At 47.9% G+C, this 15,198-nt stretch overlaps 1 protein-coding gene and 1 long non-coding RNA gene across 2 annotated transcripts in view; one reads left to right on the top strand and one right to left on the bottom strand.

The window, feature by feature from the left end:
- The window catches only part of LOC142564989 (uncharacterized), a 301,795-nt gene extending 300,069 nt beyond the window's left edge, over positions 1-1,726 (top strand). Inside the window, exon 4 of the long non-coding RNA XR_012824726.1 lies at positions 1,577-1,726. This is a non-coding gene — a long non-coding RNA (uncharacterized LOC142564989). The remainder of the gene's footprint in view (positions 1-1,576) is intronic.
- On the bottom strand, positions 58-9,320 carry LOC142564988 (ras-related and estrogen-regulated growth inhibitor-like protein). Its single transcript, XM_075676224.1, has 3 exons — positions 8,933-9,320; positions 2,734-2,867; positions 58-1,955 (listed from the first exon to the last, which is right to left on the bottom strand). The coding sequence occupies exons 1-3, from the start codon at positions 9,027-9,029 to the stop codon at positions 1,521-1,523; spliced, it is 666 nt and encodes a 221-aa protein (XP_075532339.1). The 5' UTR covers positions 9,030-9,320; the 3' UTR covers positions 58-1,520.
- Positions 9,321-15,198: the final 5,878 nt, after the last annotated feature.

Below are 15,198 nucleotides of genomic sequence, written 5' to 3' on the forward strand. Positions count from 1 at the left end.
GCTTACAGAGAAGAACCGCGCTTTTCAAGCGCTACTGAAGGAAAACAAGAGGCGCTCTTAGAAAGAATTATATTGACTTTTTATTTTCGACATCACGAGTAAGTATATCAAGGCGACAACGACGACAGGAACTTTGAGCATCGAAATGAGCTCGGCGCATACACATGAATATCAGTGACGATGCGATGTCTGTTCACGAAGAACATGCCGATGGCACATACAAGTCATAAATAATATACATGACATGAGATTCATAATTTATGTGCCTATAATCGTCAAATATAATGAAATGGACAACATGTACAAAAGGAGAGGTCTTTTAGCATTGTTCCCGTTTCACATTTCGCTGCGACTGGCAAATAATGACCGACCGTTATGCACACTATAGTCTTGAAGGCAGCATTACAGCGCCGAACACAAATACCTTAACACAGTTTCACAGAAAAAAAAAGAAAGTACACAACGAGACAACAAAAACCTATTTCACACTTGGCATATATCACAGTCTGGCAGTGACAAATTGAGCACTGCTATTCTTGGCACAATGAGTCGTTATCGATGACACCGATGCGGCGGTTACCGTTGAGCGTATTGGTGTGCAAACGGTTCCCAGCATTTTCTACGAGAATTGGTCGATTCTGTTCAAGATCGACAACTTATAGCGACTAGAATTTTTTCGCCGCACAGAGCCAGCATAAAAAGAATCTTGAATGCTTTTTTTTGCGCAGCCAACCTATTATTGATGAATATTCTTTGTCACCAGTGATGCAGTACATTGAGGTGGCAATAAGTCGGCCACATTAAAGTCCCTCATGTGTCTTGCCATCACACGAATTGTATGCTTACGAACATTATTCACAATCAACTTATTTGCACATGAAAAGACAGAACAAACTTTTATTACTATCGATTGATTTATACTCCGAGAAGAAAAATAAGGCGGGCGTGAAACAAAAAAGTAAGAGAAGACAGGAATGCAGTTCGCACACTTTGGTTTGAACGGAATTTAAGTATGGCAGTTGCAGTCCTGGCGAAAAACGGAGATTGCCCACTTCTAATGCCTGACCAAATATTCAAGTTGTTTCTCAGCACCTAAGCCACTCGCCACCTCATGGGAGGTACCACGTACATGCGCGTTATCTTACAGCCCGTCGCACTTTTAGACTCCAAGTGATATGAAGCTTGAGGGAGACAGACACCTTCGTTCTCTATAGGAATACAGAGCTCTTGCAGAGAGCGCTTTTGTATTCTGGCTACATGTATTCCGTAAGGGTCGATATGGGCCAGGTACTTTCGACACAAGCTGCACATTCTCGAGATAAGCCCGATACGACGACGGCTTACGCTCAGGCTGCGTGTCGGGCTGTTCCCATTACCATGGCAGAAAAAGGAAACGGCAAAAAAAGAAAGAAAGTGTCCGATCACAAAGCACTCCTAGACGGCGTCCTCTTCACATCCTTCGACGAGTTCTGCATTTTATGTACACAAAACGAGTCTGTAGTATCTCGCACTGCTTGTCCTTACAAGGACAGGGACGGCCTCTTCTTATGGCGCTTGCCGTTCTTGCCGAACACAGCGCCCAGCATCTTGGAGACCGTGACGACGGTCAGTCGCCGCCGGACGGGGGTCAGCGACCGGAGGATCTTGGTGGCCAGGACCTCCCGCAGGATGCTCTGGAAGGCCATGCTAACGCCCGCGTAGCTGTCCGCCGCCGAGACCTCGTAGAACTGGCAGTGGAGCTGCAGGGAAAGCTGCCGGCCGTCGTCCACGTCGACCTGGCGGACGTGCGACAGGTCTCGCTTGTTGGCCACGAGGATGGTGGGCAGGCAGGGGCAGAGCTGTTGGACCTTCTGAAGGCACAGGGTGGCCTCTTCGAAGCTCCACCGGTCTTCGATGCTGTAGACAACGACCAGGGCGTCGGCCCAGCCCATCTTGTCCTCGGGAAATTTGTTCTCCTATGGAAGACACAAGAAGTAGAAACAAAAAAACGTCAGTCGAGATGTCCGTCGCCAAGCATCACACTCGCACCCAATTTGGTGTCGTATAGGTTCATAGCTGTTAAATGAAAAATGGAGTTCAGATACGCGTTAACTAAATAGCAATGCATTTTGCAAGGGATTTTGAAGATATATTTCTCAAAACTAGTGTTATCGACAGGGATTATGACGAATGGAAATTGCTCGAATATTTACGCGCTTCAATTACGCTATCATTACATCTACTCTAAATTGCATAACTGCAAAGTTCATTAGTAAGTTATGTGCAGAATGTTACATCACTCTAGAAATAGTCCTTGCGAGTAGTGTCCACCAGCTCACGCAATCCAGTGGATGCTGCAGACTTGCGAATATGCCACAGCAGGCAATCTCTTTCCATTTGATAACACCGCGAAGCAATTATAGTACTACAGGCGACAGTGTTATTATTTAGTGCACGCTGTAAAACTAGAAAGCGAGAAGTAAGTAGGGAGAAAGATTTTTAGCACTCAGTGCAGCTGTTTATGCGACCTGCTTCCTTCCAGCCTTTCAAAACGCTCCATAAAAGCGAATATTTCGCAGAGCTGCGAGACCTGGCCGCGCCATATAGACGCCCCCTCAAAATATCGCGACCAGTTCTTTGTTATGGCTTGACTTGCAGCGCAGATCTGGGAACACTCAGATTCGGTACCGGGCGTCCGTATACACGTGTTTCGAAGCACAACCGTTCTAAAAACGAAGATCTACTCTTGCCTACCTGATATCTCGATGTGTCCAGGATCTCCAATTCTAACGTCCGGTTGTCCACGAGAACAGTGTGCCTGTAGAGAAGGTCCTTCATCGAGCTGTACTCGCTGATGAACCGCCGCGTGAGGAATCGCACTGTCACGGCTGCAACGAGAACAAAGGAAAGCAGGCTCATGAGACGTGGCGCTCTTTTCCAACATCGCATAACGTAACGTAACAACAATGTCATCAAAATAAATATCGCCATCACATTGCAATTATACGCTGTTTCTCTTCCATTCTATTTCCCGCCATTTCAAACACACGACGGGTACCAAAATGAGTTCGCTTTGCGCAACCAAGATTGGTACTGAGTACAACACATAAATATATAAACTAGATAGGGAAATCGAAAACAGAGAAATTCAATGGCGATTGCCCACAGTACGAAACAATGAAAGCGGTGGCTAAATGGACCACATCAAGCCCAAGCATTACCCGTTAAAACTTTACGATTACCCAAAGCAGAATCTCTCGGTGGGATATTGTCAAACTACACCCCATAACTGGTGGCATATTACAGCAACGAAATGGCGGACGAGAGATGGAAAACGCAGTCGACGATGGCAGAGGATCAGCATCCATGATGATATAAGAAAATTGGCCGGTACAAAGTGTAGCCTAGGCTACGCAAGGCAGGGAATACTGCATATTGCTGAAGAACGCCTTAGTCCTTGCAGTGTTGAAATAGGTAGACTCGCGCAAAACGGTACGATGCAACTTGATATCGAATCCTGAACTGGCAGCAGTAGCTCAGAACAACTTTTAAAGCAAATGCAGGCGAAACAAACGGCGAAACCAAGGAGGTCAGCGAGCTGGAAAGACCAGCTTTCTCTGAGCAACCAGTCCACATTCGCGATTGCCCGATATGTAGGCTCGGTGGACACGGGACGGATCTTGCAGAAGCCGACGACTTCAAATAAGAAGCCAAAAGGAGCACCACGAAGAGCATTCGGGGATGTTTTACGAAGGCCCGAGCGTTCGGGCAAACGCAGCCTCAACGCTTGCGCGCAAAAGCAGCCGTAAAAGCAGCGAAGCGTCAAAGCGGGTATGTTCCGCGTATCGGGTTTCAGCAGCCTCGGGTGCCGGGTAACAGCGCAGCGAATTAGCCCAGCAAGCCGTAAGCGAGTCCTGCTGTCGAGCCGGAGAGCTTCGGGCGACCGAATATCGCGTAGATCACAGCGGGATATGCTGGAGCTTCTTCCTCGTCCAGCAGCTCCACGAGCGGACGACGATCGCTAGTGTCTCTGCAATGAACGCCGCTTACTGTCTCCATCACAGGAAAAGACAGAGCCTTGGCCATGGAGATTTATCTTCACAACACCAGGGGGAACTGAGGCCATAGCGTCCACGCACGCCTCCAGTATGGCTCGTTCAGCAGTGTGTTCAATAGTGGGCGACACCTTGAATCGCCCCAATTTAGTCCTTCTAGTTCCGAATGACCTGCTACTCAAGCAAATTTGTTTTCAACGCGAGTTTACGGCAATGGTGAGCCTCGTTGTGGCTCTTAATTCGACCATTAAAGTGCTTTCAGGATATTAGGTGAAAAATTATTTCTGAAGTGCTCCGAAAGTACTTGTCCGTGGTTAAAACTTCCACTCATTTATCGTCTAGATTTAGCTGCATCTACAACTGAATGTACGCTAAGAATAATTTAAGCGCTGAAAATCACTACATAGAGGGACGTCATAGTAGACTTTGAACGTCTGACAGCACTAAATAAACATTGCGAGACCAGCACCCAACATACTAGAACTGTAAAGAACGCTAACAGAAGTTGCAACACGTTCACAGGAAAATCCAAACTAGATCTTACAAAAATTTATGCGCTGGCTGTGATTTTCACGGCAGCTGAAGAAATGTTGCGACAGATTTCGCCCTAGTCACTTCGGTAAGAACTCCGTGCCCTTGAGAAACTAGCAAAGGCTGCGCCCGTTCTCCACCAGGTAGCAGCCCTTGCTAAGCCGCCGGATGCCGCCGCACCTCAACTTACTCCTAGATTCCCACGAAGCGCTCGCCACAGCCCCATACTTCGCAAGCCAGAGAGAAGCGCTGTGCTCTGTGCACCACAAAACGCTGACGTGATGATGGCTTCCACTTCACGGCCCTCTGGGTATCACGTCTCCTGCCGGCTCCCCAATCACTCCTGCAAGTTCGCAAGGGAGCGGCGAAGACAGCCGTGGCCGGATCCTCGGCCGTGATGGATCATTTAATTCGCTCGTATGAAACACGATGCCGTCTACCTCAAGGTCGAAAGCCACCGCCGACAGTTGGGTGCCAGGCTGACGAGACTGCCCTGGGCGCTCGGCTGTGTTAATATGCAGACCGCAGTGTGACGGCTTCCAGAAGAACACGACACCTGGTGAGGCTCAACGACGTCCTTGAGCACTCCTGGTAGCTTCGCATGATAGCTTTTAGGACGTTTTGTTGGCTCATTGTATTTTCTAGGAGCATTCAAGCATGGAAAACCTTCCGCTGTCCTTCTGAACATTTTCACAGAGACAACAGCGTGTTTGGAGAGGCGCCGCTGATTCCATAGGACGGCCGGCTATTGAACTGTCATCTCGAGCTTATGCACCCCGCGACGTACTAAGCCCACTTCATATTGGTGTGGAAACACGGTAGTGAACTGTGTCTTATAAGCAGTTTGTAGGGTGCTTGTCTGTCTCTGTTTCTTCTCTTTTTTTCTTCGCGTTCAACACAGTAGAACGCCGGATAACAATGCTAAAGAAAATCACCCGTGAACAGTTTCCTTTCGCTATTACTCTTCGTCAACGTCAAACTAGTATGCCCTACAACGTATCGGACAACTGAAGATGATGTTGCTAATTTTCGGCTGCCCCTCACGGGTTCAAGCATTCTTCCCAGTGGATGCCCATATGGGCGCGAAACAGGCCTGGGTTCGGCGAAGTGCCGAGATCATCGGCCTGTTATCACAAACACGGTGCCGCTCGTCAAAAAGCGGGGGGCCACTTGACGTGCGGTTGCGAAAAGCGGTCCATCTCCCGCGGCTCTGTAATTTCCGGAAAGCCGCCCTTTCCTTGGTCGGTTCTCTGAGGCGGTAACGCCGGGCAGAGTTGGCCACAGATTATTGCCGCAGTATAGCTTGACTAACTGCAGCAACCTGGGTGGCAAACGCGTCTCGGTCAACTGATAAGCCTGCCGAGCGTTTGCGTTCAAACAAAGCGAGCTATTCGAATAGGTGGCAAGTGTCTTTTCTTGTGTTTGATGCATGGTTGCCAAGGCTTTCGCAACGCCTTTCGTGTTCGCCTTCTCACGCTCAGTGAGAAGGGGAACATTAAATAATAGGACCTGAAAATAGGTTCTGCCAATGGCAGAAATGAAATCCTAAACCAACCAGTAGTCATACTTTAAACTTACCCGGCTTTTTTTTTTCAGCTCATGGGCTACAGCACCTCCCTACGCGCGCCTCTCAATCCTTCCTTGTAGGGCAGCTGTATCGGCGTTTTTAGGTCGTAACGGTGTATCGGCGTTCGTAATATGCAGAGTAATATGTATAATAAACAAAAAAAATAAGTCGGGTATCGTCTCCTTGGTACAGTAACCACCACGTATATCTGTTATCGAAGACATGGAAAAAAGCTAGCTGTTGAGATTCCAAGAGCAGCCTGCGGTGTTCCACTGGAGAGATTCGAAAAAGAAAGGAGGTTCCGAAACCAGAAGAACAGAAAAAAAAAAAACGAAATCCTCGATTTCTCATCTCGCCTAGGGATCGCGACCGACAAGCGACGTTCGCGTGCTGCTTTCGTTGCGGATCCAAGAGGAAGAATGCGCACGATTTTTGCGTCATGCTCCGCCGGTCGCCGGCAAGCGGGATTCGATTCGCATGACACCGCGATTCGCGCACACAATGACATGCGTTCCAAGGACGACCGCTGCCCATTCCATCCACAACAGTCAGATGCGAGCTCGGCGCGCGAGCACTTTCTCTTGCGTCTCCAGCGTGATTCTCTTAGTTTACCTTTTCTTGTTATTTAGTGGCGCTCAGGAGAAAGGGGAAAAGGAAGAACCAGAAAGAATCGCAAACAGAAGGGAGAAAAGTAGACAAGGGAGCTGGTCGGAAATTGGCCACGCAGCGTTCAAAAAGCACGAGCTAGCTCTTCTGCGGCAAAACCTCTGCTTGAAAACACGTGCGGGGCCGGCCAAACAAGCGGCTCTGGAGAATGTAGACCGGGAGCGGAGAGAGAGAGAGAGAGAGGGCGTCGTGAAAGCGTCCGCAGCATCTTATTAGACGGCGAGGTTTAAGGTACCTGCCAGTTCGCGCGTGCGCGGAGGAGAGGGGATGAGACGGAGGCACCAGGGAGGCACACTCTTTAAACCTCCGCAGTCGGCAGCCCCCGAAACGAAACAAACACCTTCGAGGGGGCGAAGAGCCGGAGGCTGCAGCGGGAGAAAAAGCAACAGAGCTGCGAAAACAGGGCGGCCACGAACTGCTAGGCGCAGCGACCGCCGCGGGGGTTGCAGAAGAAACCCCAGTTTCGCCGCCCTAGCACGTCGCTCGCGTGCAGGTTCCTGCTCTCCCTCTAATCCACCTAACCCCCTCTCCCACGTTAGACGAACCAACAATCAGCCTGCAATATACCTTGCCTCTTCTTCTCTCTCCATTTGAGCACCCCCTGGAGGGCCGCCGGGAGGGGGGAGGGGAGGGGCACTGTGGCGGAAAAGCAGCCGGTGCGTCTCTTTCTTTTCCTTTTCGCTTTTTAAGGGCCGCTCCGGGATCCCAACAAATACGCAAGAGAGGAGATGTGGGGCGGAAGAAGTAGAAGAAGCAGCGGAGTGCCCAAACACGAGGAACTGACCCCCTCCCCGTGATTCCCCCCGTCCCTTATCGACAGCGATCACCAGGTGGTGTTCGGCATTCTTCAAGACCGTCTGCCGTGGGGGTCACGGCGTCTTGTGCTAAAGGCGACACGCGTCTTGCCACGCGCCTTGGATGGAACAGCTGGCACAACACATGGACGACAGCTGCCCATGGCGGTCTTTGCTTCACCTGCCGTCTGGGCACGGCCTCAACAATTTTTAAAGAGAGTGCCCAGCTGTCTGGAACTCCGAACGCTGCTGTTTACATGCTGTCCTCGAGTTGCAACATCCCCCCCCCCCCCCGCCATGCTGCATGCCTTTGCGTTTTTCTTTCTTGAAGACTAAAGCAGTCCTGTGAAAACGTGGTGTTTTCGACCACGTCAGACTTTCATTCCGCTTTATATGTTCAGGAAACCTCCTTTTTTCTCTCTCTCTTCCTCACCTTTCTGTTCCTGGCTCTCACATACGCTGTGAAGGCCAGCACAACCAGATACTTTATGGTTATCTTCTACAACTTTTTGTCTTTATAATGTCTGTGTTTGCATTTTGCAGTAATGCAGTGCAGCAGCAAGCCAGAAACATTATAAAAATGCAGAGTACAAAACCATAGGCAGTGTTTAGTTCCATCGAAACGTGAAGCTTCACAAGAGAATTGGAAACCTGCTCATTTTGTATAAATCATGTACGCGTAGCTACATTTTAGTCTAGAAATTGCTGTGCCACAGAAACGTAACCAAGGAGTCGTAAAGGAATCGAGGCCGCCTATTCATGCGCAACAGTCGTACTGCTTACTGACCTGTGGATCAAAGTAACCTGTTTGCGTTTTAACAATACTCAAAAATGGTTGAACACCTGCTTTTCTTTGGGCTAGATTGAATACGAAAACTTACGGTTTATACGCAGTCGCTGATGGAAATGATGAGTCAGAACAAAACTGCCAACTAATGCTTCAAATTCAAGACAAGAAAGCAAGACGAACTGAGATTTTACATTTTGACTTGCGTTGAGCTAGAATCCCCAACAAGGTGTGAGACCTGCAGGTGTGGCCATATCTTTGTGCTTAGACCACGATCAGTTAAGGATTTTTCATATGCTCTCCTGCAACGCAGAAGAACCTTATCGATCACGCACCATACTCAAGCGCACATATATAAACTTAACGACAAATGCACGAGTAAAGATGACGCCCGATCTGATCCCTGGATATTGTCACAACAGCTCCATCTGGGCGCTTTACTCTTAAGACATTAAGCTTTAGGCTGGTGCACACTCGAGAAAAAATCAATGCAATGGTGGTTTCGCTTTGGCAAACAGCTTATATCAACGAAAGAGCGAGAGGCTTCACTGACCTGATTTCCCCACGCTCCGGCTTCCCATGACCATGACGCGGATCGGAGACAGTCCACTGCTCTTGCGGGTCATTGCCACGGCTGCTGCCAGAGGCATGGATGACGGACGTTCCGGCGAGATCGTCCTCGTTAGAAGCACGTGGCGCGGGATGATCCGCGGAGATGTCCAAAGCGTACAAACGCGTCCCGCCGACAAAGTTGTCGCGCAACGCCGATCCAACAGATGAAGCAGCGCGCAACCACAGGGGGTTCAACAGGCACCAAGAGTCACCAGAAACAGCAACGAACGAAACCGTCGGTAGCCAGCGTACGGGGAAACTGAACCGAAAGTAGCTCGCGTCCCTGCCAGCGGCGAACGTTTTCTCGATGAACCCTCCGCGGCGGGCCAGCGCCCGTTTTATGGCGGGTCGCTCGGTCACGTGGCTTTCGATCTCGGCCAATGGGAGCGGGCCGCAGCGCTCCACGTGCGACGCTCAATGGGCGCGCGCGGGTCCTTTCGTTTTGAGTTTTCTTGGCTGCTCCGTCGTTCTTCGTCTGGGTTCTTCTGCGCTTCTCTTCCCGGCGTTCAGGCTCCTCCAGAGCTCGCCTTTGTGCTCGGTGATTGCGCTTTGCCTCCGTGGCCCGCGCGCTTTTTTAGCCTTTTATTTCTTTACTATGGCTCCTTCGAAGACATATGGCCCGCGTGAAGCTGTCGACGGCGGCGCCTTGCGTCTCCCCCCCGCCTCTCGTTCCCCTGTTCGCTGTCCGCGCATGTCTCCGACTCCTTTTGAATGCGAGCGCTCGCGTGTGGGTCTTCGCGTGTCCTTTTTAAATCGTTCCTACTTCTGCAGCGACCGTTTGTCACATTCGCTCCGAAAGGGCTTTCTTCGGACACGTTTCGCAAGCGGGGGAAGCCTCTAAATGGCTTCGGCCGCGTCTTCGTTCCCATTGTTGGATTTCGAAACAGACGACATTGGCAGCCGTCCTTGACAAGTGCTCGCAAATCGGGAGGGGACGCAGGGCATTGATACATAGTGCGGTCTGTATTGGTTGCATAAGATCAAATGGGATGAAATAAAAAGAAAAGTCGTAGAACGGCTCGCATAGCTGACAAAATCCGCGTGATCAGTGTTGCCGCAACTTTTTATGATGATGGACGGCAATTTGTGGCACAAAGAAACCTTGATTTACTATTTGAAAAAAAAATATCTGATAACCTTGATTGCTTAGGTTTTCAGTTAAGTAGACCGCGGCTAATTCGACCTCCACTTCGACCTTCGGCTTAATTCAACCGCACTCAACGTCCCGGCCAGAAACCATGCATTGCCGCGGAAGGAAAACTAGTTTACTTTGTACGCAAAAGCCTCAAACTTTTGTTAATTCGATCCCTACCCCAAATCTCATCCGGCAGTGCGGCACACACTTGGCGGTTGCTAAAACTGTGACAGCACAGAAGTTAAGCCGGCGGCGCTACTTATTTTGTCCTTTTTGCGGTTTTTTTTCAGTGCTGACGACAGTGTTGATGTGTGAGGGGCGCTCACCGACAACGACACAGTCAGCAACGCGAGAGTCCAAGTCTGAGACCACGTTTAAACTTTTCGCTGTTCTATATCGCAGGCTGGTTCGTTAGCACTTGAAGAGCAAGAAGCCAAAGGCATTACAAACTACTTCAATCAATAGCAAAAAGACTTTAATTTGTTAGTTTTGGTGCTTATTTCGGATAATTCCATTTTTCGTATAATTCGACCAAATCTTGCGGTCACGCAGGAGCCGAATTTACAGGAATTAGACTACTACGTCCGCACAGCATCCTACACACAAAATCGTGGCCTTCTACGCGAGAGTGCGAATTTACTAGTTGTAAAGTTAAATTATAAACTTCGTGAAGGGAACGTACTGCTATGGTGGTGGTCTCGATTATTGTACGGTTCTACGATTTCGCATTTACTTCTTTTTCATAACACGAACCCTCGACTTATGGTAGGTGTAGATTTGTACAGGTAGGACATGGAGAGTTCGCGAATGCTTTCTTTGAGGTATAAACTCGAACAGCCACAAAACTGAACACTATGAAGGACGGAATATGGACAACACATTCTACAAGTCACTGCTGCAGTACCTCCCAGAAATGGGCCTGCATGCTTTTATTTTATTTCATAACGAAGTTATGCCAAGCGGCAAACCGAGCGAACAAAAAAAAGAGGACGAACTGGTTAATCGTATAATGCCAATACTAATGAAAATAACGTGCCTTATACCGACGAGCGGCGGAAAATCCTCTGCAACAATGAACACACGTAATGGGTAGTTGTTGCGCATATTCCACAGAAATTGTTCAGGAAACACAGCGGCGTCCCTGAGCCGGTTGGATGTCGCGATAAAGAAGTTCGGAGCCGAAGTAATTGCTAACGTTCGTTTTTTTTTATTACTTTTGGTGAATGTGTACATAATCAGACCCGCCGTTAACGAAGAGCGTTAACGAATGAACTTTCAATAATGCCGGCAGTTGCACAACACCGACACTTTGCCACATCATCCATTCTGCGCCGTGGGTGCTCTTCACCCCACCGCTCTGTTGTCGTGCGTAAAGCCACTTTTTTTTTAAGTGAAGATTTTTTTTTGTTAATCGTCCCAGACTTTTCCCCAACCGTTCCCAATGGGCGCTTCTAAGTGCTGCTACTGTCTTACCTGGAAGCTCACATTTAAAAGAAATTAAGTTACGTGTCAGATGGTGGGATCCAGTCTTGTTTCCCCAAACATCATTATAATGGGCTAACCATTAAACCCGAACTTTTATTTTCTCTGTTGCAAGTTTCGACAAAACGAAAGAAAACAGTGCACAATAGTTAAAAACGTGTCAGGCTATCTTTGGCTGAAACGTGTGGATCAAAATTTCTATACAACCAAGCTTCAAGTACTCTACTTCAAGCGGGTTGTTCAGGCAGTGCCTTAACCTAAACTAACCTAACCTAACGTAGACTTGTGCCGCATAGCACTTACCATATTGTTCGCGTTGTGAGCTTGTATTGACATGAGTATGTCTAACCTGCATACTCGTTTACCACAACCTGTGGAGGCCAAGGAGAATAATATTCTCATTATGCATTTCTGTGGCATCAAGTTGTAGAAGCCTGATGCCATGCAGATCGAGTACTGGATAGTTGTCCTCTGGTAGACTATCCCAGTGTAAGTCTGCATCCCAGCATTGTTGGAAAACGTGCGCCACGGTTTCAGATTTTTAGAAGCGTAAGCTGTTTTTAGTGCATACTACGACAGACCCATTTTGTTCAGGCATTTTTTCACTTGCTCTGAGTTCTTGTGAAAGTTGAAGAATTTTTTTTTGGTTTGACTTCTCTGCGGCAATTTTGTTTAATATTGTTGAAAAAATTCTTCGTGTTCTTCATGTTGCGCCAATCGATACACATGCTATGGAATCAGTGTAACAACAAGGTCGTTCTACGTATCTTTTGTTCTTATAAAACGTTCCGCAAGCCTGTCATGGGAAATCTCAGAGCTAACAATTTGACAAAGAGCTCCACTTCGTGCATGCATTCTCTCAGAGCACCGTATCTGTCTTCACTGGCCACAATCGCAGGTATACTTCAATCGTGCCAACGCTAACCTGCTCTTTGAGACGACCTACGCGTGTCTAACATTGCACAGCACCGGTACGCAACAGCACACGTACGTGTGTTAGTTACCTTTACGCCAAAGGCGCAGGAATGAAATGACCAAATTTTATAGAATTTGAACGCTCTCCTCTCGAAAACTTCGCTTCGGTTAGATTACAAGACGAGCGTTGGCTGCGCGCAATTCTCGTGCTAATAGAATACTTACGAAATAAGCTTGAGCCATAAATCAGGCTTTTCTTCTGCTAATAGGCTAAACCTGATTTGTTCCCTCTAAGTGCACCTGTTCCCATTCGAATCGATATACCGGTTCCCCGTTCTGGAGGTTTCTAAATGGCGCATGCGATTGAATGGCGCACCGGGAATTCGGCTCCGGTATGGAGGTTCCTCCTGAAGGCCAGGTCGCAGTTATATGACGAGAGCGAGCAGGCTCGAAAAGCTGGCATTATTCTACATTGGACACCGTAACCCCTTTGCGCGGACATGTCTGCGGTCCATTGTTCGGTGGTATACACGTAATGGCCCGCATATGCTAAGGATGCCATCGACCCTCCCCGTTATGCTAACCCTTATTCATGTCTTTATACGCTTATCCAACCGAGGCGAGAGCCTCCGGTGCCTGAACGAACGATTACGCGCAGCAGCACGAGATGTATGCAATGCCTTTTGTCAACCCTAGGAGACTCCATTACGCGTTTCGATTACGCGTGTGACAGTATCTACCTTCATCGGCACAGCGTCCTTCTGGACACCATGGTGAGGCGGTAATTAATGAAGGATGACAGAGCCGAATGAATTTAATTATACTCGCTCTTGACTCCTCTTTATTTGATTTTGCTATTACGCTGCGAAGCGATCCGGGATCACTTTTTATGCGTCACTGAAACCCTGGTATTGCTTTCGATTGTACGCTGGATGAACGTGCCTTTGTATCGTAAATCACTTTTGCGGAATCTCACAAGGTATAAAGGAAGGTTCACGAAGGGGAGTTTTTTTTTCAATTGCGAGGCTTCCTTTTAGAGAAACTTGTCTGGGTTTCCTTTGTACCTTCCTTGTACAATCGGATCGATTACAATTTTTCCCTTTTATCTTTCTGTATATAACCCCCCCCCCCCTCTCCATGTTTCTATACTCTGAGAAAAGAAATTGCTGCGACTGTGCTGAGCAGCACAATTGTGGAAACACCATACCAATCATAGAGCCTGTGCTGACGCTTCCTGTATAGTTGGGAAAGGTTTCCTAACTAGGCACTTGTTACATGCTGTTAGGAGCACGTCTGAAAACAAAGAAGAAGCTTTGCTGGACATGAAAAGTTGACATTCACTGAGGAAATTTGTTGGGTAGCTTGTTAGGCGCTAATTCTGGGCAAGAATGATGTGAGACGCTAACATTTTTTTTTACGCACCCGTTGAAGTCGAAAGGGTCTGTTGCGACAGCGCTTGATGGAACCGGCGTACATCTTCAGGAACAAGACTCGATATGGTTTCTGAAACGCGCTAACGAGAATCGGTGCATTTTATTTTCTTAAAGATCTCCTCAAGACGTTCGAAGCAACCAGGGTAGATATGAAAATATTTCTCTAGTACCCTGGCACAGAAGCTATATATATATATATATATAAGCTATATATATCCGAAATAGGAATTCAGTCGTAGTTCTTTATTTTTCAGCGCCTGCTAGCTGGAGGTTGCTACTAAAACATTGAAACAAAAAATTGTTCTCTTTATCTGCAGAATTGTAGAATCACGCAAGAAGAATGCCTCGCTCGGCCTTTCAACCTATTGCCTCAAAGGCAATTATGTGAAATTCCCAAGTCACGCAGGTTCGTTCATGAAACTTCTAAATGCTCGCTTATTGCCATTATATATATTTTATCGAGTGCTTGCAAGGGCGCCGCGTTTATGAAAGCGCGCTCAGGTTTTTTTTTTTTCTGGGTGCCTTTATTTCGCATTATGCAACAATTAAGCACAGAGCGCCGATATTGAGATTACACGTTCTGCTTAAGTGAGAGCAGAAATTGGCTGCTTAAGCAAGATGTTCTGTCTCAGTGCTTGTCGGGCTAAGTGATTTTCGCGCCTGTTGCGTGCCGTAACATTATTTCATCAAGGAAGGCTGTACAGGGTACAACGGTCGTCTTATAGATCTTCGACCACTCTCGAGAAAAGAGAAAATATGTATCGTAATCATAATTAAACAGCCAGACGCCAAAGAGAAGCGGCTCCTCATTTACGTAAGCACAGTTTACGAGCCTCTGCTGTTTACGATGTCAGGGAACAGGTGTCAGAGGTTACGTAAGAAACTTCTTTTATAATGGGGTCGCGCTTTTGCGACGCTTTGATCTCCGATGGTACCCATTGCGCGCGTGGCGAGAAAGGAACATGTGACAGTGGGCTCATCGCTGTTGGGCTTGACGCCTTTGATTTTCAGCTTAAATGGGGAAAAAGGTTGAGCGAAGCAGTTTTCTTTTTATGTTGCATGACCCACACGTGGAATTTTACTCGCGAAATAAACACAAAAACACAGTTGACGCCTTGCCTTTCGTTTTCTTTCTTTTTTCTGCGCGCCCGATCATTTGAAACGTACTGTCTACTTTTTTTTTAATCGGGAGGATTGACCTGGCCGCAATGCGCACGAGGTCGCAGGTTAGACTGCCGGCCA

Source organism: Dermacentor variabilis, chromosome 11 (assembly GCF_050947875.1).
Source record: "Dermacentor variabilis isolate Ectoservices chromosome 11, ASM5094787v1, whole genome shotgun sequence".
Taxonomy (NCBI): Eukaryota; Metazoa; Arthropoda; class Arachnida; order Ixodida; family Ixodidae; genus Dermacentor; species Dermacentor variabilis.